General features: G+C 40.1%; 1 protein-coding gene across 1 annotated transcript in view; it reads right to left on the bottom strand.

The window, feature by feature from the left end:
- Positions 1-13947, bottom strand: part of PRKAR2B (protein kinase cAMP-dependent type II regulatory subunit beta) — a 154965-nt gene that overhangs the window by 22802 nt on the left and 118216 nt on the right. Inside the window, exons 5-6 of the mRNA XM_068276278.1 lie at positions 6285-6391; positions 3-156 (exon numbers count right to left, since the gene is read on the bottom strand). Coding sequence (XP_068132379.1) covers positions 3-156; positions 6285-6391 — 261 coding nt within the window. The remainder of the gene's footprint in view (positions 1-2; positions 157-6284; positions 6392-13947) is intronic.

The raw sequence follows: 13947 nt of genomic DNA, 5'->3' as shown, positions 1-13947 counted from the left end.
ACCAGGCACCATATTACTCCAGCAGATGTGGCAACAATTGTAGCAGCTCTTGGTGTGTTGTACATTAAAGCCAGCTCTCCAAAACTTCCTCGATTATCATAGCTACCAACACATTTTCCTACACCATCTATCTTGACGTAAATGTCATAGGTTCCACTGCACATAAAAAAATACAAGTGCTCATTGTCAAGCAACCATTCTCTGATTCATACTCGTAACATAAAATGGTAACAACATTGTATTTTTTTAACAAACATTTTTTATAATTGTTTAAAGTGACACTGAAGCGAAAAAAAACCCTATATATATATATATATATATATATATATATATATATATATATATATATATATATATATATATATATATAATGAATTGTATGTGTAGTACAGATAATTGATAGAACATTCGTAGCGAAGACATTTTGCAGTTTAAAAACTACACTCTACACCAGGCTTCCTTAACCAGGGTTCCTTGAGTACTCTGCAGGGGTTCCTTGGCATTTTCCCCCATTGTGGGGGAAGTATAATAAAGCACACTATAATAAGTGGTACTGTAATAAAAAGCACTAAATTATGGGCTCAGGAGACAGTATAATGAGTGGCAATGTAATTGGGGTGGTGAAATAAACTGCCACACATACTTTTAAAAACCACGCCTCCTGCAAAATAAATGCAGGGTTCCTCAAAATCAAAACATTGTTTGCAGGGGTTCCTTGAGATCCAAAAGTTATTTGCAGGGTTCCTCCAGGGTAGAAAGGTTGAGAAAGGCTGCTCTACACTGTATTTTAAACTATGAAACAGAGCAAAGCTAATGACCATTTGAATTTTCATGCAGCAAAACCTTAAACAAACAAGAAGCAGTTTGAGACAAGTTGAGATAAGTGCTTCAACAAAACAGCACTGTAGTTTGGTCGAAGAGCTTAGAGAAACTCTTTTGAAGAGATAACAACTGAAGTTTTATAACTCTTCCTGTACTAGAAACTATATGAGACTCATATCTGTGCTACTAATGTTCTATTTCTTAGCCGTACTACACATACAAATCATTATATCATACGTTTATTTTCACTTCAGATTCCCTTTAAGCTTATATAGAACTCACTGTTGACTTGGTATTTTTGAGACTATCTTTGCTTTGCCATTTATAAAATGTACACTTATCCACAAGAGGTCAGCGTTCTCAGCCTAAATTAGATAATATCCACACTGCAAGATACCTTTACCAGTTCGCCTCCTCTAAATAAAACAATAACACAACTGAAGAGGCGCTCACGGTTAAATAAATCAACATAAATCAACTTTTACTAAAATTCATAGGCAATAGGATAAATAATAAATAAAAAAATGTTAAGATCATTCATAATAGTCTATGGGTTACAGTGTGTCTCAGTTCAGTGACTTCAATTTCTGCTGAGGGCTAAGAGGGCCTGCAGCTCTTCATACAGGGATGGACCACCACCAACACCCTTTGTGTGTCACTCACCGCAATCAAAGACCAGTATATGGTCTGGATAAGCTTTGGGACCGTTCCCGGGACCAGTGTACAGAGCGGAGTGTGGCGGCGAGGCAAGGCTCCAGACGACGTCTACTACCTTACCAAGCGCGCAGTGGAGGTGTAGTGAGGCTATACGGAATCTGGCAGCCTTCCAGCCCGGCCACCATTACGGGGGAGAGCCCATTTTAGAAATTACTCTATGTGCTGTTTTTACCACGGGACATGTGAGTGCAATTGTTTTTTTATAAATAAACATTTTAAGCGGTATTATGCTATGTGGAGTTCTTTTGTTGAGGTATGGTGTTTAGAAGATAGCAGCATTAGAAGAGGTCTTGGAGGAAGAATATCTATATCTTTTTTGCCCGAGAGGTGGGGGACGACCTGGGAATGGTCCCAAAGCTCATCCAGGCCATATACTGGTCTTTGATTGCGGTGAGTGACACACAAAGGGTGTTGGTGGTGGTCCATCCCTGTATGAAGAGCTGCAGGCCCTCTTAGCCTTCAGCCGAAATTGAAGTCACTGAACTGAGACGCACTTCAACCCATAGACTTTTATGAATGATCTTCACATTTTTTTATTTATTATTTATCCTATTGCCTATAAATTTTAGTAAAAGTGGATTTATGTTGATTTATTTAACCGTGAACTCTTGAGTTGTGTTATTGTTTTATTTAGAGGAGTTATGTGATTTATAAAATGTGTACAGGTATTATTAATAAATGTTGAAAGTCGTAGATCAGGTTATTTTTTTATACATTGAATTAACTCATTAAAACTTTAAAACCCCTGCACAGATTTTATACTAACAAACTATACATTTGACATTTTGTTGGATACATCTACTCTGTGCAGGGCACACGTATTTTTCCAACAATGCTCACAAACTGATCATTTCACTTTTTATTGACTATATCACAATTCCAGTAGGCCAAAAATATGGATGAGCAAGAATGTTTTAGCAAAATGCGAACTTGTCCTGCAGTATGCGGGGGTACGGGCTGTGTATGTAAGGATTATCTCATCCAAGCCACCGCCTCCCTTCAAATGCATTCCAGGCTGCATTCCATCTTCTTATACTTCGCTTTCTATACTGGAACATCCGCTCTGAAGGCGGAAGTGTAAGAAGTTGGATCGCAGTGAGGAAAGCATCAGAAAAGAGGCGTGGCTACAGGTTTGCATGCACTCTGCTAATATTTAGTAGCATTAGCCTTTAAATATCTTAAATTGAACCACATGGTTTAAGTAGCTTTCCACATGCTTTTCTATCTGAGCAATCATATCACATTACCTATAAAAAATAATTATTAAATATACTGTATATAAATTGCGTGAATAAAAAGTTTTTGTGTGGTATGCTTTATCATTAGTTACAGTAATATTCTTAATACTTTCCACATACAGTGTACATATTTCATGCTGGAAAATGTCCTGATCTTATCCTTGTGTCCAGAGGATGCTGAGATGTCTTTCATCAATTTTTGACATAAAACTAAAATATAAATTCCTAGAAGTTACTCTTGAATTCCCTAGATGACCAAAAAAGATGCTATCAAGTACTTAAACAACTGTTAGTGCTGACTAGTTTAGTAATTGCATAGCGCTCTCTTAGCAATTTTATTCCCCTTCCTTAGAGAAAAAAAAAGCACTAGTGAGCTTAAGAGCTATAAGCAAGTGCGGTATAAGTGAGCATTAGTAAAGTATTGGGCTTTTCATTGTCACCTTCATCTGGCAGTAAGGCTGCACACCAGAATACAGCCTGGCTTCAGCACTAGTAAGGAGGCCAGGTGATGACATCATCAAGGGTCCAGAGGGGTACATGGCTAACACTGAAAAATGTGGCAAGGCTGGGTGAGAGCATGACATGGGTTTGGAGGGGATGTGGCACAGATGGGAGGTGCTCTTGGTGGTGCTCCTAACCAGAAAGTCCACTAAAAAAAGTGGAATGCACTGGGGTGTGCTTGTGGCAGCATCCTGCGCTACTGAGATGGCCAAGCCAAGGCCAGATTTCTGGAAAGACCACAAGGCCCGGGACCAGAGTGGCTGCAACCTAAGGGGGTACCTAAAAATGAAAAAGATATTGCTACATATAAAAGAGAAGGTTGAAATGAGGGGCAACGCATGAAAAAGGGAAACTGATGCTAATGAGAGAGAGGGACTACAGTACATTGGTGAAATAGAAGGAAGATGGTGCTGCACATGGAATGGGAGAGGCACTGCTGCATATGAAAGCAGAGCCACAACATACTTGGTCTAGGGGCACAAAAGATATAAATCCAGTTGGGCAAAGCTGTATACTTTACAGTGTTATCATCACATTTTTATTATTATTTATTATGCCATCATGTAATTCTCTGCAGCACGGATTTTAGATTATATTACCAATTTCACACCAATTCTAGAGTGGAGTAGAGTCCTCTTCTTCTCCTACGTCATGGTTTTTTTTTTATACTGTACTGTGCTAAGTAATACATTGGTGCTTTATTTGAACCAATCCTGGATGATCTGCTGCAGATAAATGGATTTAATCTCTAGAGAGATGACCAGGACCCACTTCTTTCATGTAAAGTCAAAAGTGGAGGAACTTGTATCTGTATTGGTGAAAATGGTGTAAGGATGTTACAATGCATACAACAGCCACTTCCGACCTAGAAACATGCTTTATAAACTGCATATCATTTTATTCCTGCCAGTATGTTTTTCTTATTTATTGTTCTTCTTGTGTAGCCTCCACCTCAAACCTGCATACGAGCTACACTGCAGGAACTCACTTATCTAATAACTTATGTGGAAAAGGAATTTGTTAACTCCTTAGTCATCATTCCAGGAGACATCACCAATGCCAGTTTAAGCAGAGCAGTCCAAAAAATGCAATCACATCAAATGCTCAACCACAGAAGGTCAAATACTTGTTCACTGTACACTGCAATTAAAGATTTATATCACTCTGCCTACAAAGTACTTCTGGGAAACTGGTCATTCTGTGATTTACCTTGTAACATTACACAAAGCTCAGGCATCCACAGTTAAAAGATGGACAAGTAATGTCAAAATGCTACGGTCTGCTTTGACCCAACAGAGTGGAATGCATTTGATTAAGTGGCAAGCAGTCTGACCAAATACTTGGACACTGTGACCTTATGTGAATGGAGCGGAGGCCTGTGTAATCAGGGGACCTTATAAGTATCAGAGCCCCATCATAGACACATTTACATGTTAATTTGGGATAAGTTCAGGTACCCTTTATTATTGTTTATGGGAACAGTGGAAAGTTGCTGCGTGTGTAGTAGAGGTAAAAGCCAGAGGAGGGTGGATTAGCCACACTTATGTACTTGGGAAGTGGAAGGTATGTGGAACCAAGAGAAAGGGGGCACCAGGGTTTGTAGTTATGTCCCTACTCCAAACATCTAAAATGAGAGGCCAACACTGCTGCCTTCATCAAAAAAGCTCAGCAACTACAATGTCTAATTAGTTCGTTGCCAAATTTTCTTTGCATTTTTAATGCTTTTGGTTGAGAATAGTATACATTGTATACATTGTTATGTACACTTTATGATATGTGTTATTACCAAACTTGCGAATGTTACAACGCTAAATATACTGTCAAATGCTTAAAAAAAAATTATAAAAATCTATTGGAAAAACAAACAAACAAAAAAAAAAAAACCCAGCAGACTATTCACCGCCTAAGGCAGCTAAACAAATTCAGTGTAAAACACACCGTGGTCAAGTTTCTTTCTACTGTAATTGAATTACACCACACATCTTCAATAACTATCAGTTCAGATCATGCACAGTACAGGAGAAGGTAAGACTGCAACACAAAAAATGATCAGCAGAAAGAATCATTGACTACAGCTTACCTTATCTACATGACCCCTGCAACAGCAGGTCCAAAAAGAAATCCATCCTTCTAAATCCTCTGACCCTGCCCATCCCATATTCCAGCTCTTACCTTCATGGGTGAAACATTGAGCGGTGAAAACAAAAATTTCTAGGCACAGAGCCATTTTCTTCCTGTGTGCGGTAGTCCTGCTTAATGATTAACTGCACGACCCCCTCCAGGATTAACAGTAATGGTACAACTGCTGAAATATGGCACAGTACACCACAGAGCTCTATACTTGTAAAATTAATGTTTTATGAACTGTTAACTATTACTAGATTGGCTGATTTTTATATTGTCAGCTTTCTTTTACCAACTGTCAGTCTTGTTTTTGTAAATGTAAACAATAAAATATGATTCTGATTATGAATTGTTACGGATGTTTTTCTGTATATAAAGCTTTGTCATCTGCTATAGTAAATGAAAGTATAGCTTCCCTGTGCTAATTTATTTTGGCATAGAGCAACCCTGAAGCAAGAAAGCCTCCCTGTCCCTCTCTCCGCTACCTCATTCCACTGCTGTCTCCCTGATGAAGTTATTCCACCTGCAGGTTGAATACCTATTGAGAAGTTCTTAGAAGCCCCCGAGTATTTCTGAAGACAAGAAGATCCATACTGTGCATGTAAGAGTCCGTGCTCACACATTCGCAGTACAGATGCGCTTATTTTCGGGAGAACTCAGGGATGCACGCAGTCCCAAGAAGCCCTGAAGGTGCAAAATTTGAATCAGGGACAGCAGAGGCACGAGGGGACCTAGCGAGGACCAGAGCCTTCCTTCTGCATAGGTGAGTATCGGACTATTTTTATTGTACTTGTTTTAGGGTTGCTTGAACAACATACCATAAGTACCATGTATTCTAGCAATATCTTAATACCCTCTTCTAAAGTGTTAAGAACTCTGTACCTGTCAATAACATAAAAGTTGTCCCCGTCATCACCTTGATCAATTATGTGGTCTCCACACTGGACCAGTTTCTCAAACATGGCGTCTAATACTTGGGACATCTGTTCCTGCAAAAACAGAGGGATGTAACAGCCATAAGAATTAGATCCAGCAAAAGTAACTGGCACATTGAAAAAACATCAACTACAAATATGCAAATAAATAAAACAAACTGCGGTTAGTATTTTTATTAGTCTAGTGAGCACTGGAAAAATAAAACATTTAATAGGCATAGATTCTATTAGAAAATGCATCCTTTATAGATGAGAAACTGGCATGCAGCCACACGAAAGAATCAAGCATTCCAGTAAAGATTTCTGTGTTTTCTGTCTAGTTTAATCTAGGTAGAATCTCAGTCTGTACTTAGCTTACAACATCTGCAGCGAACATCTGGTTTCAATCCACATATATTACTGTGGGCAGATAATGCCAATTCCAAGACCAACACTAGGGACTAAATTACTGGCTTGCGCTGAAACATTACAACAACAATAAAATGGTGGTGAAATATGTTCACTGATAGATACTTTCAGAAAGTGTTTGTATTTCATGATTACAAAGCAACATTTGCTTATTAAATTGCAAAGATTAAATTTGGTCTCCCAAAGAAATCAGGATTTCCATTCCAGACCACCCATTATACTTTGACATGTGCTATATATATATATATATATATGTATATATATATATATATATATATATATATATATATGTATATACATATATATATATATATATATATATATATATATATATACATATAAATATATAAATATCAATATATAAATAAAAATATATGTATATAAATATATGTATATAAATATATAAATATATGTATATAAATATATGTATATATGTATATAAATATATGTATATAAATATATAAATATATGTATATAAATATATAAATATATGTATATAAATATATAAATATATAAATATATGTATATATATATATATATATATATATATATATATATATATATACATACACACATATATACACACAGTTAGCATTCATGGTGGTTTCAGGTGACTATCTATTTAGTATACAGACATTACCGCCATGATGACCCCTTCCTCTGGGGCAACTATCAACTTTGAAAAATCCTCAGGCAATGACTATTGTAATTTTGTAGATGCTGCCTGTGGACTTCCATTTGCCTGCCCAAACCCGTGCAGCCACTTTCCTAGCAGGTAACCAATCCCTGTTTCTGTACATTTACCATCTGTCAACTGGAGTAAAAAACAATGGAAGATCATGTTGGGCATCAAAAAGTTTAACGTATGTGTGTCACTTTAAGTGCATCTGAACTCAACAACAGTTTTGCAAATGAACATCCTGGGTATGGTCCCAACTCCCATGCAAAGATAATTATAAAAGTTGCTGAATTTCTAAGGGTACCCTTTAAAGGTACCCTGAGCAGGGGTAAAAAAAAAAAAAAAAATTAAAAAAAAAGCAAATCTAGGTCTTACCTGGGGCTTCCTCCAGCCCCCTGTAGCCCGCAAGGTCACTCTGTGTCCTCTGGGTCCCCTCAGTGGTCCCACTAGTGGCTCTGTAAACCTGGCGACTTTGGGCGAAGCTGTGCATGCACAGCCCATCCAGGCACCCATCATGTCATCGTGCCCGTTACTGCAAGGATCCTGCGCATGCACGGTTCAGTCTTTTGAGTACCGAGCAGACTAGGTCCTGACATCACACTGTGGGAGCCTTGTCGCATTTTGGGAAATAACAGCTGTTGCCAACTGCCAAGCAACCAGTATCTCCCTTTATGCATATGTATATCTAAAATCTATACCAGCGCTGGGCAAACTTTGGCCCGCAGGCTGAATCCTTCCCGCATGTGCTGTTACACCAGCCCGCTGACAGGCAGACGGATTCCCCTCCTACCCCCCTGTAAAATTTTGTGCTGGCAGCAAGGGATGTGAAACTCTCTTCGCTAACGGAAGGCCTGCGTCATGTCTCCATGGCAACAGCCAACAGGACATCACATTACGTTACATCAGGAAGCGCCAGCGTATTACATGCTGGAACATTCCGATGTCACAACATGTGACTTCCTGTTGCCATAAAGACTCGATGCGGGATATCTGTGAGTGAGATGAGTTTCAAGTTCCCCATTGCCCGCGTTCAATTTTACAGGGAGGGAGGAGTGGAATGTTAAGAATGCAGCCCGTGGTCCGCACAATGCAGCCCGGGCTGCGTAAACATTGACCAGGCCTGAGCTATACACTAACCCTCTCCATGCAAACACTCACAACAAGCTGGAACCCCAGTAATGACAAAATCAACTGGAACGCAAGTTAAGGATATTCCCTTCCAAAACAGCCTGCATGCAAATGCACTCCGCGCCAAAGTGTATAAGCATGAAATGTTTGCTTGCTTGCTGGTCGCGCTACTCCTACCATACTGGTGCTGCCTCTGAGACTGTAAATGTCATGTAAGAATGGGTAAGGCAGCAGAGATGTTGAACTATATTCAACAGGATGGTGATTGAAGTGTGTTTTGCTGCCATTTCTACCTATACCCAAATAAGTGTTTTAGAATATGAGCCCAAATAAATGTTTTGCTGCATTAGCCAAAAGTTGAGGGCATACAACTTATCACTTACTAATAAACATTGTTATAACATTCCAAGAGTCAAAGATCAAAAACATGCATGAGGTTTTCACGCAATCAGCCAAATCACAAAGGTCACATAAAAGTTATTGGCAGTTCCTAGTCAATAGTGGATAAAAGTCTGTTGTTTGGCTAAAAGATCACATAATGGTAGCAATTAGCAGGAGGTTTCATTCATACTTGAAGAAGCAAGTTCTGAAACATCAAAGGAATAGAATGCTGTCCAAAACTGTTCTTTTGTCACTCAAGGGGCACTACAAAACATTTCTCTTCACTCAAAATGTTGTTTACGAACATCTCATCTATTTAGGAACTGAAATTCATGGTCCTTGTAAAAAAGGGTAATTAACAATGATGATAAAAACTTAATTGTAAATGCAAATTATTTTCTGAATCTGATTCAGGAGCTGTATCTGAATCTGTGACGCACTTGTGAAGTTCTGGTTCTGGATAAGCCACCTCAAATGTCAAGACCACTCTCTCAAACTAATAAAACAGAAATTGACAAAGGGTAAAACAGAACCACCAGGAAAATTTAAATGTACTAAAAATAGTTTTAAAAACGGGAAGTAGACTCGAATCGTCTTTTATCAGGCAATATCTTTATTATTGCACTGTTTTTGGAGTATACAATACAGTTATTGCCTGATACAAGACAATTTGAATCTTCAATGGGGAGGTAAGTCCACCACTACCACTACCTCCCATCTTCAAACTGGTTTTAGTAAATTGTAATCTTCCTGGTGCCTCTGTTTTTCCCTTTATCAATTGCAAATTGTCCACCCCTGGTGTTGGGGTCTAATCTCCCCACTTGCTGATACAAGGGCTGCCTTTGAGGTAACCCATTTTTATGAGTATACATTCCCATTGAATTTGTTTCATCCATTTGGTCTTTAACACACCATGCTATTGTGGGCTCTCAATTTTTTTATTTTGTTTCTATAAGTTATTAAACCAGAAGTACAGTTAAAAATTCCCCACTGCTCCAGTAGATTAGTCACGCCATTGTAACTTCTAACATAAAAACTGGTTTTAAAAAAGAGCCTTAAATGGGTAATAGGTTTAACATATTGAGCAAAAAATTAGGCAATGAGCAAAATATGATCTTAGCGCACTTATTGGCCTCATTCAGGAAGTAGACAGTGGTATTAGCAAATCACTGCTCCTAGCAGCTGATCTGTTTAACCAGTTGCTCTTCACTACAAGTGAGACACAGAAGGAGGTCCATTAGTATTGGTCTCCTGGAAACTTTAATATGCAGTTTTGCTTGTCTGCTTTAGGGGGCTATATGACAGCCCTAGTTTACACTCTTCTTTAGGTATTTAGGCATTGCATGTACCTTTATATGTTTTTTTGCACTTGAATGTTGGGTGTCACTCTGGGCTGTTTCTTTTCACTTTATATGCAGATATGTATGTATGAACATGCATGCATACAGGTTTTTTTTTTATCTAGATAACCTTAGGTTATTGCATTTTGTGAATCTTTCCAGATTGCGGTTGGATACTTCTTGTGACCTGCACCTGGAAAGATTGAGACAGTTCTTTTATTGAGCTGTGTATCCTGATATTATTATTATTTATTGTATTTATAAAGCACCAACATATTACGCAGCGCTGCACAACAGATAAATGGGTTAACTTACAAGGTAGAACATACAAGAAACTCACAACAAAACAGGATCATGCAAATGATTTGATAACAATAGTGTCATAGGTCAAAATAGAGACTGTTCTAGTCCACAAGAGGGGTGATTGTCAGTAAGATTGCATAATCAAGCTGGAAACACTAGGGAGGAGGGCCCTGCCAGAGGCTTACAATCTAAAGTGCTTTGAGGGGCGACAGCCTTGTTGCAGCTTGAATAAGGCTGTTTCCCCTCTCGATTTGGTCAAACCCGCAGTCGGGAACCGTATCTGCAGGCGTGCCGTGGGGCTGGTTCCTGACATAATTGTCTGACAGCGGTGGGATCGCTTAGTACATTAGTACGCAGTTTAGCTCTCTATTCTGAGTACTAAAGGCTGGAAGCTGTTAGAAGCGACTAGCCTACAGAAGTCTACTCAGTGCAGAATCTATATACTTTTTTTCCACAAAGGTACACACTTGGCATTTTGCTTCCCCTCCCCCCTTTTTTTTCTTTTTATTTGGCAATACGATGGTTCAGAAAGCATCCAGCTATGCAAGACAAAGCAGAGATATGCTACTCAATCTGTGTGAGCACAGAGACATCGAGACAGTGAGAGGCCAGACTAAGGAGCAGTTAGTTAGCGCCCTCGAGAAGTATGATGAGGCAGAGCAAGCCCGTGCTCAAACGCCAGCAGATGCAGCTCACAACACCTCAGAGGAGGAATCGCTCCCGCCACAGGATGCGAGTGGAGATGATGTCCTGAATGATCCACCTAACACGGAAATGGCATCTCTGGAAGCTGATCTACAGCTACTGAACTCGGCTGATCCAGAACTGCGCCTCAAGCTGATTCTACTGCATCGACAGGCAGAGGAGGGAAGAGCTGAACAGCGACACCAGGCCGAGAGGGAAAGACTCCAGGCCGAGAGGGAACAAGCTGCACAGCGACACCAGGTCGAGAGGGAAAGTGCTGAGCGTCAACACCAGCTGGAGCTGGCTAAACTTCAGCAGCAGGACCGGTCTGCTGGACCCGCAGAACGCGAAGGTGAGCGAGTCCACAGAATCCCCCTGGATAAGTTCCCCGCTATGGACAAGGACTCTGACATAGACACTTTCTTATAGGGGTTTGAAAGGACTTGTCGTCAGTATGGGGTGCCCCGAGAGTAGTGGGCGAGGTATCTCAACACCAGGGCTGAGAGGCAAGGCCTTGGGGGCGTTTGCGAGTCTCCCTCAGGAGAAAGAAGCAGACTTTGAGGCAATTAAGCAAGCCATCTTTACGCGATACCACCTCACGCCAGAGGTGTATCACAAACATTTTAGGACAGTGCAGCGAGGTCCTAATGACAGTTACCTGGATCATGCTTGCAACCTGCGCACTGCCTTCCAGCAGTGGTTAAAAGGACTAGCAGTCACAACCTTTGATGCCCTGCAGGAACTGATAATTAAGGACCAGTTCCTACACACTTGTCCTGCTGAGGTCCGATTCTTTGTACTGGACCGAGAGCCAAAGACTTTGGGGGAGGCAGCGAAAATCGCTGATTCCTACACAGCCCATCGAGCATCCGAGTCCCGGAGGACTACGGCACCCAGCTGGAGGGGGGAACAGATTGCTAAACCTGCTTCACCCGTCACCCAGAGGAGGCAAGCACCACAGTTTCCTGGATTCAAGCCGCCAACCACTGACACCCGGAAATGTTTTTTGTGTGACAAGGTGGGTCATATCAGCGTGACTTGCCCAGAGAGGAAGAGGGAGGCCCCAAAATCCAGTGAGGCCTCAAACCCCAGTGAAGTCCAAATTGTTTTGTGTGCTACCTGGAATGCCACTAGCTATGCAGAGAATCTGCAGCTCGTCACGGTTGGAGGTACAGTTGCCACTGGGCATAGATATTAATATGGTATGTGTTTGACTTATACATTGTATGTATATGTTTTTAACAGATATTTATGTACACTGTGAGCCCCTGAGAAAGCGGGTTTTGGCCGTGAAACACGTGTCAAGCAGTTTTCTTTTGTGAAATGGATTTCTGAATTATGTACATACTCCTAATCCGCAACTTAGAAGATTTGTAAATTAAGAATAAAATTGAATGTATTCTTACAAAAACCTGTGCTTTTGTATTTGGACTGTTGCATCCCTGATTTATCTGCCAATATGTCTCATCTCCAATGTATGACCCCGGCTAGTTATCAACCTCGAGTTTTGCTTATCCCTGCATGACAGACATCAGATTCCTGGTATTGACCCTTGGCTTGTTTTGGACTTTTGCTCAGTATTCTCTCTAGTACTTCAGTGGTTTCTGTGGCCTCAGCATCTATACTTTGCATGCACAAGTCCTGGGGCAACCAAAGTCGTGCATGCACAAGTCCTGGGGGCAACCAAAGTCATGCATGTACATGTCCTGGGGGCAACTGAAGTCGGGCAGATGCAGTCTCATGTTTAAGTGGGGACTTGGCTCTAGGTGAAGGGCGTTGTGGAGATTGGAGCATGGGTGCTGAAAAGAAACTGGAGAATGCTAGAGAGCCTGACATATATACTGTATATACGGTGTATATCATTTAGAGTCACGGATGACACATGAGAACTGCTCTGGCCCACTGGTAATGAAGTGGTTAAGGTTACACTCTGTACAGCACCAAGTCCTTTTCCTGCTGCATGACCACCCACATAATTAATTAAGATCCTTTTCAAGCTCAGTGGGACTTTCTTGTGCTCAATAAAATGAAAATGATTTCCAGCATCTACTGAATAAATTACATAAAACATTTTAGTTTCTTCAGTCTTGATATTCTTTGTCTCTTTGATATTGTCAAAGCAAGTGTCTCTAAGTGATGCTGTGTAACACTCTGATCTGATCACAAGTGATATTCTCTTGAGATAATGGTCCTAATGTAATGCATTTTATTCTACAGCAGCCCTTTCATGTTGCCTTGCTAGATAACTTCATATTTTCAATTTGCTAATTAAAGAACAGATTCAAGCCTCACTACTAACTATGAAATTAGCTTGGGCTGAACAAATTGTTATAATCTGCAAATCGTGAACGTTAATGAAGTAAAACACATACCTATTATTTCTTGTCATAGAGCTGTCACACCAGGTTTTCCACTACCCCAGTGTTATGCATGGACAGGCCATGCACCCTGATATTTTACCGTATTTATGTACTATAAATATGACACCAGAAAAGAGGGAATATTTCATTGTTCAATACTTTTTCCAAATGCAAAACTTTTATAGTTTTTCAAAGTGTTGACACATTATATGCACTTCTAGACTTTTACTGCTATTGTCTGTTTAAAGGGACACTTAAGTAAAAAAAAATGAGTTTTACTCACCTAGGGCTTCCAATAGCCCACTGCAGCTGTCCGGTGCCCTCGCA

This window comes from Hyperolius riggenbachi, chromosome 3 (genome assembly GCF_040937935.1).
Source record: "Hyperolius riggenbachi isolate aHypRig1 chromosome 3, aHypRig1.pri, whole genome shotgun sequence".
Taxonomy (NCBI): Eukaryota; Metazoa; Chordata; class Amphibia; order Anura; family Hyperoliidae; genus Hyperolius; species Hyperolius riggenbachi.
The sequence above is the reverse complement of the archived record's forward strand: the minus strand, read 5'-3'. Positions and strand labels throughout refer to the sequence as shown.